A 15,990-nucleotide genomic window follows, 5' to 3' on the forward strand; every position below is an offset into this window, starting at 1 on the left:
TGGCTCTTTGAAGCACATTCAATCAGAGCAAAGAATTAGAATATAGAGTTATGGTTGATTTCTATTATGTTGTACCATATTTATTTAAATTTAAAATGACTTGACGTCAATAAGAAGGAATGTTACCATTATCGACATGAGCATTTTTATTTTTTCATGGTATATAAAATAAAGTGGTGTTCTGGTGAATGATAGGACTCAGCTCCTCCTGATGCAGGAGAAACACTGTGATGGTCACACGAGGCTTCAGTGTGAAGTTCTTCTGGAGAAAACATGCAGATTTTTATCCAGTCGGCAGAATATCAGTTTATTTGGCCGACTTAAAGAGGAGAAACGAGGAAGGATGAAAAAAAGAAAAGAAGGAGTTTATTAGGACACATTCTCACTTTCACCCACGTATTTATTCTGTTCTCTCTCTTCAGCTGTGAAGGAGCAAACTGGAGGACGTCCAGCAGGAGGAGGAGGAGGAGGAGGAGGGAGTAAAAGGGAGGAAGAGGAGGGGGGAGGAGGAAGTAAAAGGGAGGAAGAGTAGGAGGAGGAGGGAGTAAAAGGGAGGAAGAGGAGGAGGAGGAGGAAGTAAAAGGGAGGAAGAGTAGTAGGAGGAGGGAGTAAAAGGTAGGAAGAGGAGGAGGAGGAGGAAGTAAAAGGGAGGAAGAGGAGGGGGAGGAGGAGGAGGAAGTAAAAGGGAGGAAGAGGAGGAGGAAGGAGGAGTAGGAGGAAGAGGAAGAGGAAGAAGGGGAGGAGGAGGAAGAGGAGGAGTAGGAGGAAGAGGAGGAGAGAGAGAGGAGGAGAGAAGGAAGAGAGGAGGAGGAGGAAGAGAAAGAGGAGGAGGAGGAGAAGAGGAGGAGGAGGGAGGAAGAGAAGGAAGTAAAAGGGAGGAAGAAGGGGAGGAGGAGGAGAGAGGAAGAGGAGGAGGAGGAGGGAGGAGGAGGAGAGAGAGAGGAGGAGAGAAGGAAGAGGAGTAGGAAGAGGAAGAGGAAGAGGAGGAGGTAAAAGGGAGGAAGAGGAGGAGGAAGAAGAGGAGGAGAGAGTAAGAGGAGGAAGAGGAAGAGGGGGAGGAGGAGAAAGTGGAGGAAGAGGAGGAGTAGAGGAGAGGAGGAAGGGAGGAGAGAGGAAGAGGAGGAGAGAAGGAAGAGGAAGAGGAGGAGGGGAGGAGGAGGAGGAGGGAGGAAGAGGAGGAAGTAAAAGGGAGGAAGAAGGGGAGGAGGAGAGATGAAGAGGAAGAGGAGGAGAGAGGAGGAGCAGGAGGAGGAGTAGGAGGAGGAGCAGGAGGAGGAGGAGCAGGAGGAGGAGGAAGAGGAGCAGGAGGAGGAGGAGGAGGAGTAGGAGGAGGAGGAGCAGGAGTAGGAGGAGGAGTCACCTGTTGAGAGCGGTGGTGGGGAGACGGAACAACTGGCTTTTGTCTCCGGGGAAGTTTCCGGACCAGTTCCTTTTCATGATCGACAAGAACAAAAAGTTATTTTCCTCCATCGAGCAAGAACATCGGAGAAAAAAAAGAATTAAAAAAAGGAGGAAGAGGAGGAGGGAAGCAGAGTGTTGCCTCGGAGAGCAAGCGGAGGAGAAGGAAGGAGGAGGGAGGAGGGAGGAGGCGTGTGATTAATCATCATCATCCTCGTTATCTTCATCAGTTATGATCTTCAGCATCACGAGCCGCGGCAGCGTTTAATCTGTCCGTTAACTGATAAACATCTTCAGATCTGATTTACAGGCTCGTAAACGTCCCGACGCACAAAAAGTCTCTCTGTGCTGAGATTTCATGCTTGTTTTGGTCAAAACTCACTGAAGTTAAAGGACAAAAGTAGCAGCAACAACATGTTCTCACAGTAACTAAAGTAAAGAGGAGTAAAAGATACAATATCTGCCTTTAAAGTTATGGCTTAAAAGTTTTGTGTCATTTTAAAAAATGTTTTTAAGGTATTATTTGTAATTTTTACGTCTTTTTTGGTCACTTTAACTAAATTTTTTGGTCCGTTTGTGTCTTTTTTAGTATTTGTAATATGTTTTTGTGGTCATTTTTTGTCTTTTTTTTGTTGGTAATGTGTTTTTTTTGGTAATTTTACGTATTTCCTTTTTGTTGGGAGTTTTGTGTTGTGTTTGGTAATTTACATCTTTTTGGGGCATCTTGTGTAATTTTTTTTGTAATTTCAGACCTTTTTTGGTCACTTTGACAAAATTTACAACTTTTTAAAGTAGTAAAATTATGGCTTAAAATTTTGTGCGATTTTTTTGGTCTTTTTTGTATTTTTAATGTTGTTTCTTTTTGTATTTTTCCCTTTTTTGGGGGGGTAATTTCAAACCTTTTTTGGTCACTTTAACTAAAATTTTGGTCCTTTCATGTCTTTTTTAAGTATTTGTAACATGTTTTTATGATCATTTTACATATTTTTTTGGGCCATTTTACGCCTTGTTTGATAATTTTATGTCTGGGAAATGTGTCTTTTTTTGGTAATTCTGTGTCTTTTCTGGGTAAATTTTGTGTCTTTATTGTTATTTTTTTAAAATATTTTTTGGTCATTTAACGATTCTTGTATACTAAATGTCTTTTTTGGTATTTTTTTTTAAATATTGTTTGGTCATTTCACGTCTTTTTTGGTATTTGTAATGTCTTGGTTGTTTTTTTTGTGTCTTTTTTGGTCATTTAATGTCTGTTTGTATTTTTAATGTAGCTGTCGCTACAAGAGCTGGACCTGTTTTGACCAAAATCTCCGACCAGAATAAAGACAAACTGCTTCTCATGAAACGAGTTTCAACCTCAACAAACCAGAACCATAATGTGACAAAGTGCAGCTGGGAAACCACGACGGTTTTACCGGAAAAACCCAAATGTTTAGAGAGCTGATTGGTTTCTGGCGTCCTGACAGAGTGACAGCTGGAGGACGGAGACTGAGAGGCTCAGCCAGGAAAAGACAAGAAAAGATGAAAAATTACCCCAAAAATATGTAAAAATACAAAAAAAGACATCAAAAATACCAAAAAGACATAAAATCACCCAAAAATATACAAAGTGACCTCATTTAATGTCTTTTTTATTAGTTTTTTTGTCTTTTTTGGTCATCAAATGTCTTTTTTTGCATTTTAAATGTATTTTTCATTTTTTTGGTAATTAAACATATTCTTTTTGTCACTTTATATAATTGTTTTGTCATTTCACATATTGTTTGGGTATTTGTAATGTCTTTTTGTGGTAATTGTGTGTCTTTTTTGGTAATTTTATGTCTTTTTTTGTTTGTTTTTTTGTCGTTTTTGTTCATTTAATGTCCTTTCTTTGTATTTTTAATGTCTTTCTTGTTTTTTTTTTTTTTTTTTAATTGGTAATTTTCCATCTTTTTTAGGTCACTTTATATAACTTTTTGGTCATTTCACGTCTTTTTTGGTATTTGTAATGTCTTTTTTTGGTAATTTTGTGTCTTTTTGGGTCATTTTATGTCTTTTTTGTTGTTTTTGGTCATTTTATGTCCTTTTTTGTATTTTTAATGTCTTTTTTGGTGTTTTTACATATTTTTGGGTCATTTCACGTCTTTTTTGGTATTTGTAATGTCTTTTTTTTGGCAATTTTGTGGCTATTTTTGTTTGTTTTTTGTCTTTTTTGTTTGTCTTTTTTGGTATGTTTTTGAGGAGTGTGCTGTGATGTGGACGTCTGAGGCTCTCTGAGGGAAACTCTTGTCTTGTTAGAAGGGAAAACCCCAGAAAGAACTCAGGCAGGCAGGCGAAAAGTTCAAACGACTGCAGAAAACAAGAAAAAGCCCCAAAAAAAGAGGAAAAGAAGGAAGGGCAAAAAGAAAAAAGAAGTGAGATCTCTTCAGAAGCAGCTCAGGTCTGGAGAGATGTCGCTAAAATCAACTTCCTGTTAGTCGTCTAGAGGTTAATGTTGCAGAGGAAAGTGAACCGAAGCAGCTTCAGGATCCATGAAAACCTTTGTGACGTAAAAAGTTGGTACGTTTTGGGATTTTTATGTTTGTTTGTTTTTTTTACACCATCACATTTTACTCAGTTATAACGTCATGAATCATAAAAAAAATGAGTTGAATTTCTCTGTTAAATAATTCTTTATACATTTTTTTTATATATAAACACTTTTCCAAGATCCCACAAGTATCACAAATGTTGTATAAAAAAAAATTGGGTCTCCACATATTATATTTATTCAACTATTGTCATGTTTCCAGCCTCTCCTGTCCTCTCCTCTCTGCTCTGTGTAAACAGAATTTAATGTTTTTAACAGGATCTGGTTTATTTTTAATGACACATGGAGAATAAAGAGATTCTGACACTAATATCAACATTTAACACAAGTAACGGACACTTCTTCTTCCTTCGTAAACGATGATAGGTTCAAGGACCGTAGGAGACATTAAATACGGTCGATAATGCCTGTTTTTACAGTTTCCTTCTATGTTTCTGGCGGTTCAGAAATCAGATACTGATCGGTTTATAAATCAGTGGAAGTAAATGTGCTCGTTATTGAAAAATGAAATGACTACAAGATCTCATCATTAAAACGATTTTCAAGTTCAAGTTGTTGTGATGTTTTTCTTTTTTTTCATCTTTGTTCATTTTTAGCCAACACGAGGCGTCACAAAAGGTTTTCAGAGCAGCAGAAGAGACTCAAGATGCCAAACAGCCGTCCCAGAGGACGGACAGACAGACAGACAGACAGACAGGCAGACAGACAGACAGACAGACAGGCGGTACCTTCTCCAGCTGGGGTCGGGGGGCGGGGACAGGTAGGCGGAGTTATACGGCGAGCTGTCCACCTGAGGAGACGTCACGTTAAGGAAACAACAGAAACAATAGAAACAAAAGATTCCTGCTCACTATTATACTTTCCACTTTCACTTTCTAGTGAATATGAAGAACTGCTGGTTTCATGATGAGTAAACTTCTCTTTTTTTCATATTTTTCTACGTTTTCTCTTCCTTTCTTGACTTCCAGTGAAAGATAAAGAGGTTCAGCGTCATGAATGAACCCGTTCAGATGAAATACCACTGAACTCTCCTTGAGAAAGTAGAAACACTCTGATTATTATTAACATGTTTTTGTCTCTCTGCACAACTTCACACTCAGACGGTTTCCAGCTCGTCTTTCACACTTTCTACTCAACAGATCGGCTCCAGTGTGATGTCTGCTCAACTTTTATGCTTTCCGTCTTTTAGATGTTTTGCTGTTTTACATGCACCAAGAACACTGACGACTTTAACTCTTTAACATAGAACATCACATCATCTGTCAATATGAAGAATGATTTGAGATGCAGCTCAGTTATTCATGAAAAAAAATAAACCACAAAAAGAAAATAAAAGTTATTTATTTGCCTTTAAAATTATGGGGGACATTTTTTCCACGTCTTTTTTGGTAATTTTGTGTCATTTTATGTCTCTTTTATGCATTTCTTTGGTAATTTTACGTATTTTTTACTAAACGTATTTTTTTTCTGTTCAGATATTTTTTTTTAATCAGTTCATGTCTTTTTTTGGTAATTTTGTGGGTTTTTTTAGGTCACTTTATTAAAAAAAATTGGTCATTTGTGTCTTTTTTGTCATGTAATGTCTTTTCTTGTATTTTTTAAGGTATTTTGTGGTATTTTTAATGTATTTTTACATATTTTTTCCAGTCAGATCTGATTTATGCAGCTCACACATTGTTTAGGGACCCCAGGATGCACAAAGATTCACAAACAGAGGGCGGAAATATTGCATCCGTGCTGAATGATACATGACATGTGTGATATATAAGATATGCATGATATAAATTCTGCCTCAAACTGCATAAAGTGGGCATGAGAGAGGCTTAGAGACAAAGAGGAGACTTATTCGTTACTCCTCGACAAGATGTGGAAGTCTTTAAAGATCTGGCGAGGCTTTGATTGATGGATTTTAAGACAGTTTTTCTCCTCGGAGGCTGAAATCTGGCTCGTAGGTCAGGTCTTTGTGTTCTAATAAAGCTTAAAATCGGGTCAAGTCTATTTTTCCCCCTATATAGATATATCAAATATTGAAAATAACACATTAGCTTCAGAGGAATCTACAGTCTGTACAGCTCCGTCCTTTGACCTTCTTTAGGGTGAGGAGCAAGAAAAAATCCCCTTGACTGAGAAAACAGAGTGAAAGGACCCGAGGCGGATCAAGTGAGAGTTCTGGTCCTCCGGGACGGACAGACGTGTAATCTGAGGTCGCCACATGAACATACGAGACGCCTCGGGGCTGAACCGAGCAGATATGTTCAAGTTCTTCCAGGCTTTACATCAGCAGCTGGATACTGTGAAGGACGGAGGTCAAACTCATGACGAGAGCTCACAACCAATAATCACCAGGACCCCTTTCACCAAGTCATGCTCTGGTTGGTGTCAATCCCCCCCAAAACTGGTGGAAACTAGTGACTAAACACAACAACATCAGGAAACTAGAATTGGAAAATACACCTCCAGTTTACAGATTTCCTATCAACACAATGAATTATTATAATATTCAAATTTTATTATTATTATTACTTTCTGCAGTTTTATGGACATGACAGTACTTTTTAAAGCTTTGTCTTCTCTGGTCTGACCCGTCATAGAAAACCAGTATTCAGTTCCTTTACTGCAGTAAAAGTACTAATACCGAATATATTATATGTGTTGTGTCCTGTATATACAGTAGTGTTCAATATAATAGCAGTCCAATGTGACTAACCAGATTAATCCAGGTTTTTAGCATATTTTTTATTGCTACATGGCAAACAAGGTACCAGTAGGTGCAGTAGACTCTCAGAAAACCAACCAGACCAGCATTGGTGATATGCAGCTCTTAAGGCTGTGACATTGGGCAATTAGTTGAAAGGGGTGTATTAAAAATATAGCAGTGTCTGCCGTTGACTTTACAAACTCAAAACTATTTGTAGGATTCACAGGATTTAGCAATCCTGTGAATCACTAAACTAATATTTAGTTGTATGACCACAGTTTTCCATGACTGTGAAAGAATTGTTGTTGTTTTCTTGTTCATTTAATGCCTGGTACAACTAAAGGTTCATTTGTTTGGACAAGTATAATGATAACAACAAAAATAGCTGATAGGGGATCCGGTTTGGTGACCTTAGAATTACATCTCTTTTTGCAGATGATGTGGTTCTTTTGGTTTCATCAGACCGGGACCTCCAGCACTCACTGGGGCGGTCTGCAGCCGAGTGCGAAGTGGTTGGGATGAGAGTCAGCACCTCCAAGTCTGAGGCCATGGTTCTCTGGGTGAAAAAACGGTGGACTGCCCCCTCTGGGTGGAGACAGGTACTGACTGTGGAGACAGTAACTGTCTCCACCCAGAGACAGAGAAGGAGTTCCAGTATCTGGGGGTTTTGTTCAGCAGTGAGGGTAGAACGGAGCGTGAGATGGAGAGGCGGTTTGGTGAAGAGGGAGCTCGGAGTAGAGCTGCTGCTCCTTCTCCTCTAAAGGAGCCAGCTGAGGAGGTTTGGGCATCTGGTAAGGATCCTCCCGGGCGCCTCCCGTTAGAGGAGTTCCAGGTCCAACTGGTAGGAGGCCCCGGGGAAGACCCAGAACACGGTGGAGGGATTATATCTCTCTCCTGGCCTGGGAACGCCTCGGGGTCCCCCAGGAGGAGCTGGACGTTGTGGCTGCTTAGCCTGCTGCCCCCGCGACCCGGCCCCGGATAAGTGGAGGAAAATGGATGAACGGTTGGATGGATTTTAAATTAATTATGTTTTTTATGTTAAATCTCGACCTGTAAAGTAACCTAAGCTGTCGGCTAAATGTAGTAAAAATATAAAGTTACATTCAAGTGAAATCCTTAACCCTTTATCAGGCGAAGAACCGTATTTGGTAACTTTAGCGGATATCCAAAACGGGGTCCCCATGTCTCTCTGTGAGGTCGTAGAACCACATGGATTTCTTCCAGTTAATCAGCTAATATTTTGAGAAAAAAAAGATGCAAATTTACTAGATTAAAGTGGCAAATCTACGAGAAAAAAAGTCACAGATTTAAGAGATTTAAAGTGGCAAATCTGTGCGGAGAAAGTCACAGATTTACAAGAAAAGAGTCAAAAAACCAACCTTTTTCTCGCAGATTCACCACTTTAAATCTCATAAATCTGCGCATTCTCGTAAACTTGTATATCTCAAAATACTACCCCCCTCCCCCAAATCCCTATGTTTTTATACACAGTATGTAATATCCTCCAATATTCTCTAGGGTTGAAATTTGGAATTTGGAAGTATTTCAATGAGTGTCCTATTAAGGGTTAAGTAAAGAACCTTGAAATTGTCGTTCAGTACAGTGCAGAGTAAATGTACTTAGTTACATTGCACCACTGAAAACAGATTATTAAAAAACAACTTCGACTGAGAAATCCCGTTGACAGAAACTTTAAATCCTAGTTTTTGGCCCAACATGCGCCTGGCTTCAGGGGGAGATCCAGATCCAGACGGGCGTCTCCTCCCGGCCCACCCAGCACCGTAAATACATCCAGACTGGTGTTCAGCCTGCAGACCATCTCTGGGACAAAAGCTCGCTGTGTGAGCCAGAAAACTGAGTGACGACACGACGTAAAGCCAATTTCACATGACATAAAACAACACGAGTCCCACAGCGCTGATTTAGACGAGTCCGACGGGGAATTCAGACTGGGACACAAAGACCCTTAAAGCAGTTTATTGGTATAGTTTAACGGTTGAATGAGCCTCCACATCTTTTATTTTCTACAGATCTCATTGGCAGCAGAATTAATGACTCTACTAACAGGTACGGTGTGTTATGACCAGCGTGGAGTCGCTGTTTTTTTGTTTTTTCACAATATATAATATGGAAAACGATGCTTGGGTTGATTTAGAAATGGTGTTAGAGATTTATTTTATTTTTATTTATTATTTATTCTTAATTTAAATAGTCGGCAATGGATTGATCCTAAATATACAGTACTATTCAACTTTATTTATTTTATTTTTTAATTTATTCTTTATTTAATTGTTCAGCAGTGGATCAATCCTGATCACACATCGCTGATGTTTATTAAACAATTTATTTCATTTCAATTATTGTTTTATTTAAATGTTCACGAATTGATTGATGCTGAACATACAGTACTATTTAGCTATTTTTTTTATTTATTCTTTTTAAAAATTTGTTCAGCAATTGAAAGATACTGAACATACAGCGCTGATGTTTATTAAGGTGATTATTTTATTTTTTATTACGTTTTTATTTAAATGTTCACTAATTGATTGATACTGAACATACAGTACTATTTAGTTATGTATTTTATTTTTATTTAAAGTTGAGCAATTGAATGATCCTGATTATACGGGAGTGATGTTTATTAAGTGGATTATTTTATTTTTATAAATTTTGTATTGAAATGTCCACTAATTGATAGATACTGAACATACAGTACTATTTAGCTATTTATTTCATTTTTATTTAGTCTTTATTTAAATCGTCAGCAATGGATCGATCCTGATTATACGGTAGTGATGTTTAATTAAGCTGATTATTTCATTTTTTATTATTTTTTTATTAAAATGTTCAGCAATTGACTGATGGTGAACACACAATATTATTTAGGCATTTATTTTATTTTTATTAATTCTTTATTTAAATCCTCAGCAATGGAATGATCCTGAACACACAATGCTGATGTTTATTGATCTATTTATTTTTTTATTTTTTATTTAAAATGTATTTCACTTTTATCTATTCTTTAATTAGTTCATCCCCATCATGTGCACTATTTCCTCCTGTTTGTTGGATTAAGATCTAAAAGAAGCAGCAGTTTGAGGAAATCACTGAGACTTTTTTATACATGACACCAAATAAATTTGTTTTTAAAGATTAACGTCTCCATCAGGAGCCCCGAGGCTTTAACTGAGAGACGGGACAGACACAATGTTGGTCTTTGTGTTGACTCTGGCTCAGACTGGAGGTGGACTGAAGGATACTTGTCGGTTGCGGTACGGTCGGACCGGGGAGATGAAGCGGCGGTCCCTCTGGACGCGCTCCACCAGGCCGTGGTGTCGAGTGGAGCGGTTGGACTCCAGAGTGGACGGAAAGGAGCCCTGAGACACACAGAGGACACACAGAGGACTTATTTAACATTTATAACGTCAGGAAATAACAACAACACAGAACAAGAGAAACACTAAGCTTCCAGGAAAGAACTCTCGTTGTTTTTAATGTGACTCTGTAGTAAAACCATCAACTGTGGATCATGTAAACCAGGCGTCCCAAACTCTGATTACCTGGGGGCCGCTGGAGGCAGTGTCAAAATGACAAAAAAAAAGAGACAAAATAACCCAAAAGACACAAAATGACCCAAAAGACACAAAATTACAAAAAAAAAAAAGACACAAAATGACAGAAAAAAAACGAAATTACTTAAAAAATACAAAAAAGAAAGAAAATTACCAAAAATGACACGAAATTACAAAAAAAAGACACAAAATGACAAAAAAGACACAAAATTACAAACAGACACAAAATGATTGAAAAAAACACTAGATTACTTTAAAAAAAACACAAAATGACCAAAAAAAAAGACACAAAATTACTAAAAAAAAAAGACACAAAATGGCAGAAAAAAAACTAAATTACTTAAAAAAAGACAAAAAAGAAAGAAAATTACAAAAGACACAAAATTACAAAAAGATACAAAATGACTAAAAAAAGACAAAAAAAATGACAAAAAGACACAACATGACTGAAAAAAAACACTAAATTCCTTTAAAAAAAATACACAAAATGACCAAAAAAATAAACAAAATTACAAAAAAGACACAAAATGACCAAAAAAAGACACAAAATGATCATAAAGAGATTCTGACACAAATATCAACATTCTAACACAAGTTTTGGTTTTGGAATCAATGCAAAAGTACCTGATCGTCAATTCAAGAAAGAAAAAAGTTAAAATTTTGTCGATAATGTTGGTTTTAAAAGTTTCTTTCCACCATTAACGATGCGTTTATGTCGATTTAAAAAAAAAAAGAAAACCTCCTTTTGGAACCCGTCAGCAGGTTCTGGGTGCAGAGAGTTAAACTCAGATCTAACGATTCATGCATGATGCACATTAACTTGAAGGACAAAAACAGGAATATTTGGTGAATGCAAACAGAGTCAATGGATGTTTTGTTAGAAAATGATCTGTAAACATGAAGAGTCATTCCAATGAGCCTCCACACTTTGATTCTTTCTCCTCCGTCTTTCTGTGCTGTTAAAGAAACAAACCTCCATATGGTTCTCCTCTTCCTAACAGTGCTCCTTCACAAACTATTTCCTTAGAAGAATCAAATCCTGGAAAAAAACACGGCACAAATTCCTCCGAACTCCCAGAAGAGCTGAGAATCCAGAAAAACTTCCGCTCTCTGCTGCCAAACTAATTCCATTTAGTCCTGAGACAGAGAGGTGGAGGAGGGGCGGAGACGGACGGAGATATTGATGAAAACTTCCATTACAGAATGAGTTTGGCTCGGCGGAGCTGATGACTCAGAAGCTGCAGGTCGAGATGACGCAGCAGTCTGAGTCCTCGGGACGCCAAACCAGCTCACAGAAGAGCTGCTCCAGTCCTCTGATCGGATTTAATAGGGACGAAACCTGCCAACTCAGCATCTATAACCTTAACCATCGATTCATCGATTAATCGCCATGTTTTATACATAAAAAACATGCATACAGGGGCAAAATAAAAGGTATCTATACAGTACTATGTAAAGCCTGTTTTGGTAATAGACGCTTTTATTTTGAAAGGACGAAGAAACTCCCACGCTCTTGATGTTTCGTGAACTTGAATTTGCTCTTGAACACACCATAGCCTATCTGACGCTACTGAATGCACCATACCTGTGTGTGAATCGCCATGCTGTGAATGTTAATTTTCTATTGATTAGGGATTGGTGTTTGGATGAAATCTGCCAACTCAGCATCTATAACGTTAACCATCAATTCATCGATTAATCGAAGGGACAAAAATAAAAGGTATCTATACAGTACTATGCAAAAGCCTGTTTTGATAATGGACGCTTTTATTTTGAAAGGACGAAGAGACTCCCACGCTCTTGATGTTTCGTGAACTTGAACTTGCTCTTGAACGCACCATAGCCTATCTGACGCTACTGAATACACCATACCTGTGTGTGAATCGCCATGCTGTGAATGTTAGTTTTCTATTGATTAGAGATTGGTGTTTGGAGGAAATCTGCCAACTCAGCATCTATAACGTTAACCATCAATTCCTCGCCCCATGCATACATGGGGCTGTTCTGACGCTACTGAATGCACCATACCTGTGTTTGAATCGCCGTGCTGTGAATGTTAGTTTTTTCTCTCGATTAGGGATTGGTGTTTGGAGGAAACCTACCAACACGTAATCTATCACATTAACGATCAATTAATCGATTAATCGCTGCATTAATACATGGGCAAAATAAAAGATATATACAGTACTATGCAAAAGCCTCTTTTGATAATGGACGCTTTTATTTTGAAAGGACAAAAAAAGACTCCCACGCTCTTGATGTTTCGTGAACTTTTATCCTTGAACGTTTATTGAACTACGTTGCATCCAGAAATAACTTGTTTGTATACGTTTCCATATGTCCCACGCTCTTGAACGCACCATAGCTGTTGTGACGCTACTGAATGCACCATACCTGTGTGTGAATCGCCGTGCTGTGAATTATAGTTTGTTCTATCGATTAGGGATAGGCGTAAACTTGTTTATTGAACTAAGGTGCATTCAGAAATACCTTGTTTCTCTAAGTTTCCATATGTCCCACGCTCTTGAACGCACCATAGCCGTTCTGACGCCACTGAATGCACCATACCTGTGTGTGAATCGCCGTGCTGTGAATGTTAGTTTTCTATCGATTAGGGATTGGTGTTTGGAGGAAACCGGCCAACTCGATTATCTATCAGGTCAACGATTGATTAATCGCTGCATTAATACATGGGCAAAATAAAAGATATATACAGTACTATGCAAAAGCCTCTTTTGATAATGGACGCTTTTATTTTGAAAGGACAAAAAAAGACTCCCACGCTCTTGATGTTTCGTGAACTTTTATCCTTGAACGTTTATTGAACTACGTTGCATCCAGAAATAACTTGTTTGTATACGTTTCCATATGTCCCACGCTCTTGAACGCACCATAGCTGTTGTGACGCTACTGAATGCACCATACCTGTGTGTGAATCGCCGTGCTGTGAATTATAGTTTGTTCTATCGATTAGGGATAGGCGTAAACTTGTTTATTGAACTAAGGTGCATTCAGAAATACCTTGTTTCTCTAAGTTTCCATATGTCCCACGCTCTTGAACGCACCATAGCCGTTCTGACGCCACTGAATGCACCATACCTGTGTGTGAATCGCCGTGCTGTGAATGTTAGTTTTCTATCGATTAGGGATTGGTGTTTGGAGGAAACCGGCCAACTCGATTATCTATCAGGTCAACGATTGATTAATCGCTGCATTAATACATGGGCAAAATAAAAGATATATACAGTACTATGCAAAAGCCTGTTTCGATAATGTACGCTTTTATTTTGAAAGGACGAAAGGAGACTCCCACGCTCTTGATGTTTCGTTAACTTGATTATTGAACTAAGTTGCATTCAGAAATAACCTGTTCCTCTGTAAGTTTTCATATGTCCCACACTCATGAACACACCATAGCCGTTCTGACGCTACTGAATGCACCATACCTGTGTATGAATTGCCGTGCTGTGAATGTTAGTTTTTTCTATCGATTAGGGATGAGTGTTTGGAAGAAACCTGCCAACTCGATTATTTATCATGTTAACGATCAATTAATTGATTAATCGCAGCATGCATACATGGGCAAAATAAAATATATATACAGTACTATGCAAAAGCCTGTTTTGATAATGGACGCTTTTATTTTGAAAGGACGAAAAGAGACTCCCACGCTCTTGATGTCTCGTGAACTTGTTTATTGAACTAAGTTGCATTCAGAAATAACTTGTTTCTCTAAGTTTCCATATGTCCCACGCTCTTGAACGCATCACAGCCGTTCTGACGCTATTGAATGCACCATACCTGTTTGTGAATCTCCCTGCTGTGAATGTTAGTTTGGCGTAAAAAAAATATATACAGTACTGTGCAAAAGCCTGTTTAGATAATAGATGCTTTTATTTTGAAAGGACGAAAAGAGACTCCCACGCTCTTGATGTCTCGTGAACTTGTTTATTGAACTAAGTTGCATTCAGAAATAACTTGTTTCTCTAAGTTTCCATATGTCCCACGCTCTTGAACGCACCATAGCCGTTCTGACGCTACTGAATGCACCATACTTGTTTGTGAATCTCCCTGCTGTGAATGTTAGTTTGGCGTAAAAGATATATACAGTACTGTGCAAAAGCCTGTTTAGATAATAGACGCTTTTATTTTGAAAGGACGAAAAGAGAATTCCTGTCGATGGTAATATTATTAGCCAGGTCCCAAACTGATTTTTTATTAATAGAAGCCCCGGCTACTATTGGAGGAAATACAGTATATGTTTTTTAGTGTTAGTACCAGTAAATTAAAAACACAAAGTGTAAAGATGGAGGCCGTCGGGTACCTGGAAGTCTTGAGGGTTCCTGCCGATCTGGTTGACGTTGGGTAGCGAGCCGCCGTAGTACGGGCCCTGACTCCGGGCCAGACGGAGCTTCTGGGCCTGGAGCTGCTGGGACCAAGACAAGAAGCAAAAACTGACTTTAACAGACAGAAGATCAACAACACAGTCAGTCGGTTCTTTACTGGCACTATCAGTGAGAAACAGCACGTCGGTACCGAGTTGATGCAAAAATAATCACAAAAAAAATAGAAAAAAATGTGTACTTGCAACAAAAGTTGCCAAACACTATGAAATAAATAAAAAATAAATAGAAAACTAAATAAATTAAGCATTTATTTAAAAATACAGATACTATACAGTAAATATCGGTATCTAAAATATATCTACGTTTTTTTTTTTACTTTAATATAAAAGTAATTGTTTGGTACTTTTGCTGCCAGATTTTTTTTTTTTTACATTAAATTTAAAGTTTTACTGTAACAGAAAGTTTCAGCAATGTCAGTAATTTTGTTTTTTTCTTTACAATAAATTTACTGTAATTTAACATTCGAGACCATTAATCAATTGAATAATACTGTAAAAAAAAAAAAAAAAAATCGAAAATGCCCCATTATATTAATTTACAGATTTCAACTTGTATTTTGTGATATTTGTAATAAAAGTATTTTATTTATTTATTTTTTAAATGGCATTTGCACGTGTAAAAAAAAGAAAAAGACAAATCTTGTTTGCTGCCAGGCTTTTTACTGTTGTTGTTTGTTTGTTTGTTATTTTTTTAAACTTTTTATTTTAGCATTTTGATCATTTTACAAACATAAACATTGTTAAACATTTAAAACATTTCCTGACATCGGACTTGTAATATGCGACATAATCATAAACGTCAACACAAAACATAAATAAAATAAAAAGGAGAAAAATAAAAAATAATATCTATATACACAGACATATAAATAAATAATAATAAAAATAACAAAAAATATAAAAGGAGTGAAAATAGGCAGATAAAATAGGATAATACTAAAAAAAGTATATAGAATTAATACATAAAAAAGTACAAGAAATAGATTAAATTAAGGAAAAGGTAATTATGAAATTAAATAGTTCAAAAGTACAACAGTTCTACTGTTTATTTACAATTCATTTTGCTTGATTTGTTTGGCCTGGAGAGATAAATATAGATATATCATTTTAATATAAACCTTATCGTGATGTTTTCTTCCAAAATGAGCCGACAGGTGGTAAAAACGCTCTGAGCCACCTCGGTGGTTTGGAAACTAACTAAACAAGCTCCTCTGGCGACCTTTGACCTCTTTCTGCAACATGTGAAGCAACTGACTGGACTCTCCGTCTGATAATGAGACAAACTGGCCCATTTCAACCTGCTGTGAACCAGATTCACCATGAAAAATGAGCAGAAAACACCAGAGAAGAT

The 15,990-nt window shown here is 37.5% G+C and overlaps 1 protein-coding gene across 1 annotated transcript in view; it reads right to left on the reverse strand.

Annotated features, from left to right (window-relative positions):
* The window catches only part of LOC131975704 (CREB-regulated transcription coactivator 2), a gene marked incomplete at its 5' end in the record, with an annotated part of 29,986 nt that extends 15,203 nt beyond the window's left edge, over nucleotides 1–14,783 (reverse strand). Inside the window, 4 exons of the mRNA XM_059338442.1 lie at nucleotides 1,361–1,429; nucleotides 4,693–4,754; nucleotides 9,923–10,039; nucleotides 14,559–14,783. Of these exons, the coding sequence (XP_059194425.1) occupies nucleotides 1,361–1,429; nucleotides 4,693–4,754; nucleotides 9,923–10,039; nucleotides 14,559–14,783 (473 nt within the window). The remainder of the gene's footprint in view (nucleotides 1–1,360; nucleotides 1,430–4,692; nucleotides 4,755–9,922; nucleotides 10,040–14,558) is intronic.
* Between the last annotated feature and the right edge of the window lie 1,207 nt (nucleotides 14,784–15,990).

Source organism: Centropristis striata, chromosome 8 (assembly GCF_030273125.1).
Source record: "Centropristis striata isolate RG_2023a ecotype Rhode Island chromosome 8, C.striata_1.0, whole genome shotgun sequence".
NCBI classification, from domain to species: domain Eukaryota; kingdom Metazoa; phylum Chordata; class Actinopteri; order Perciformes; family Serranidae; genus Centropristis; species Centropristis striata.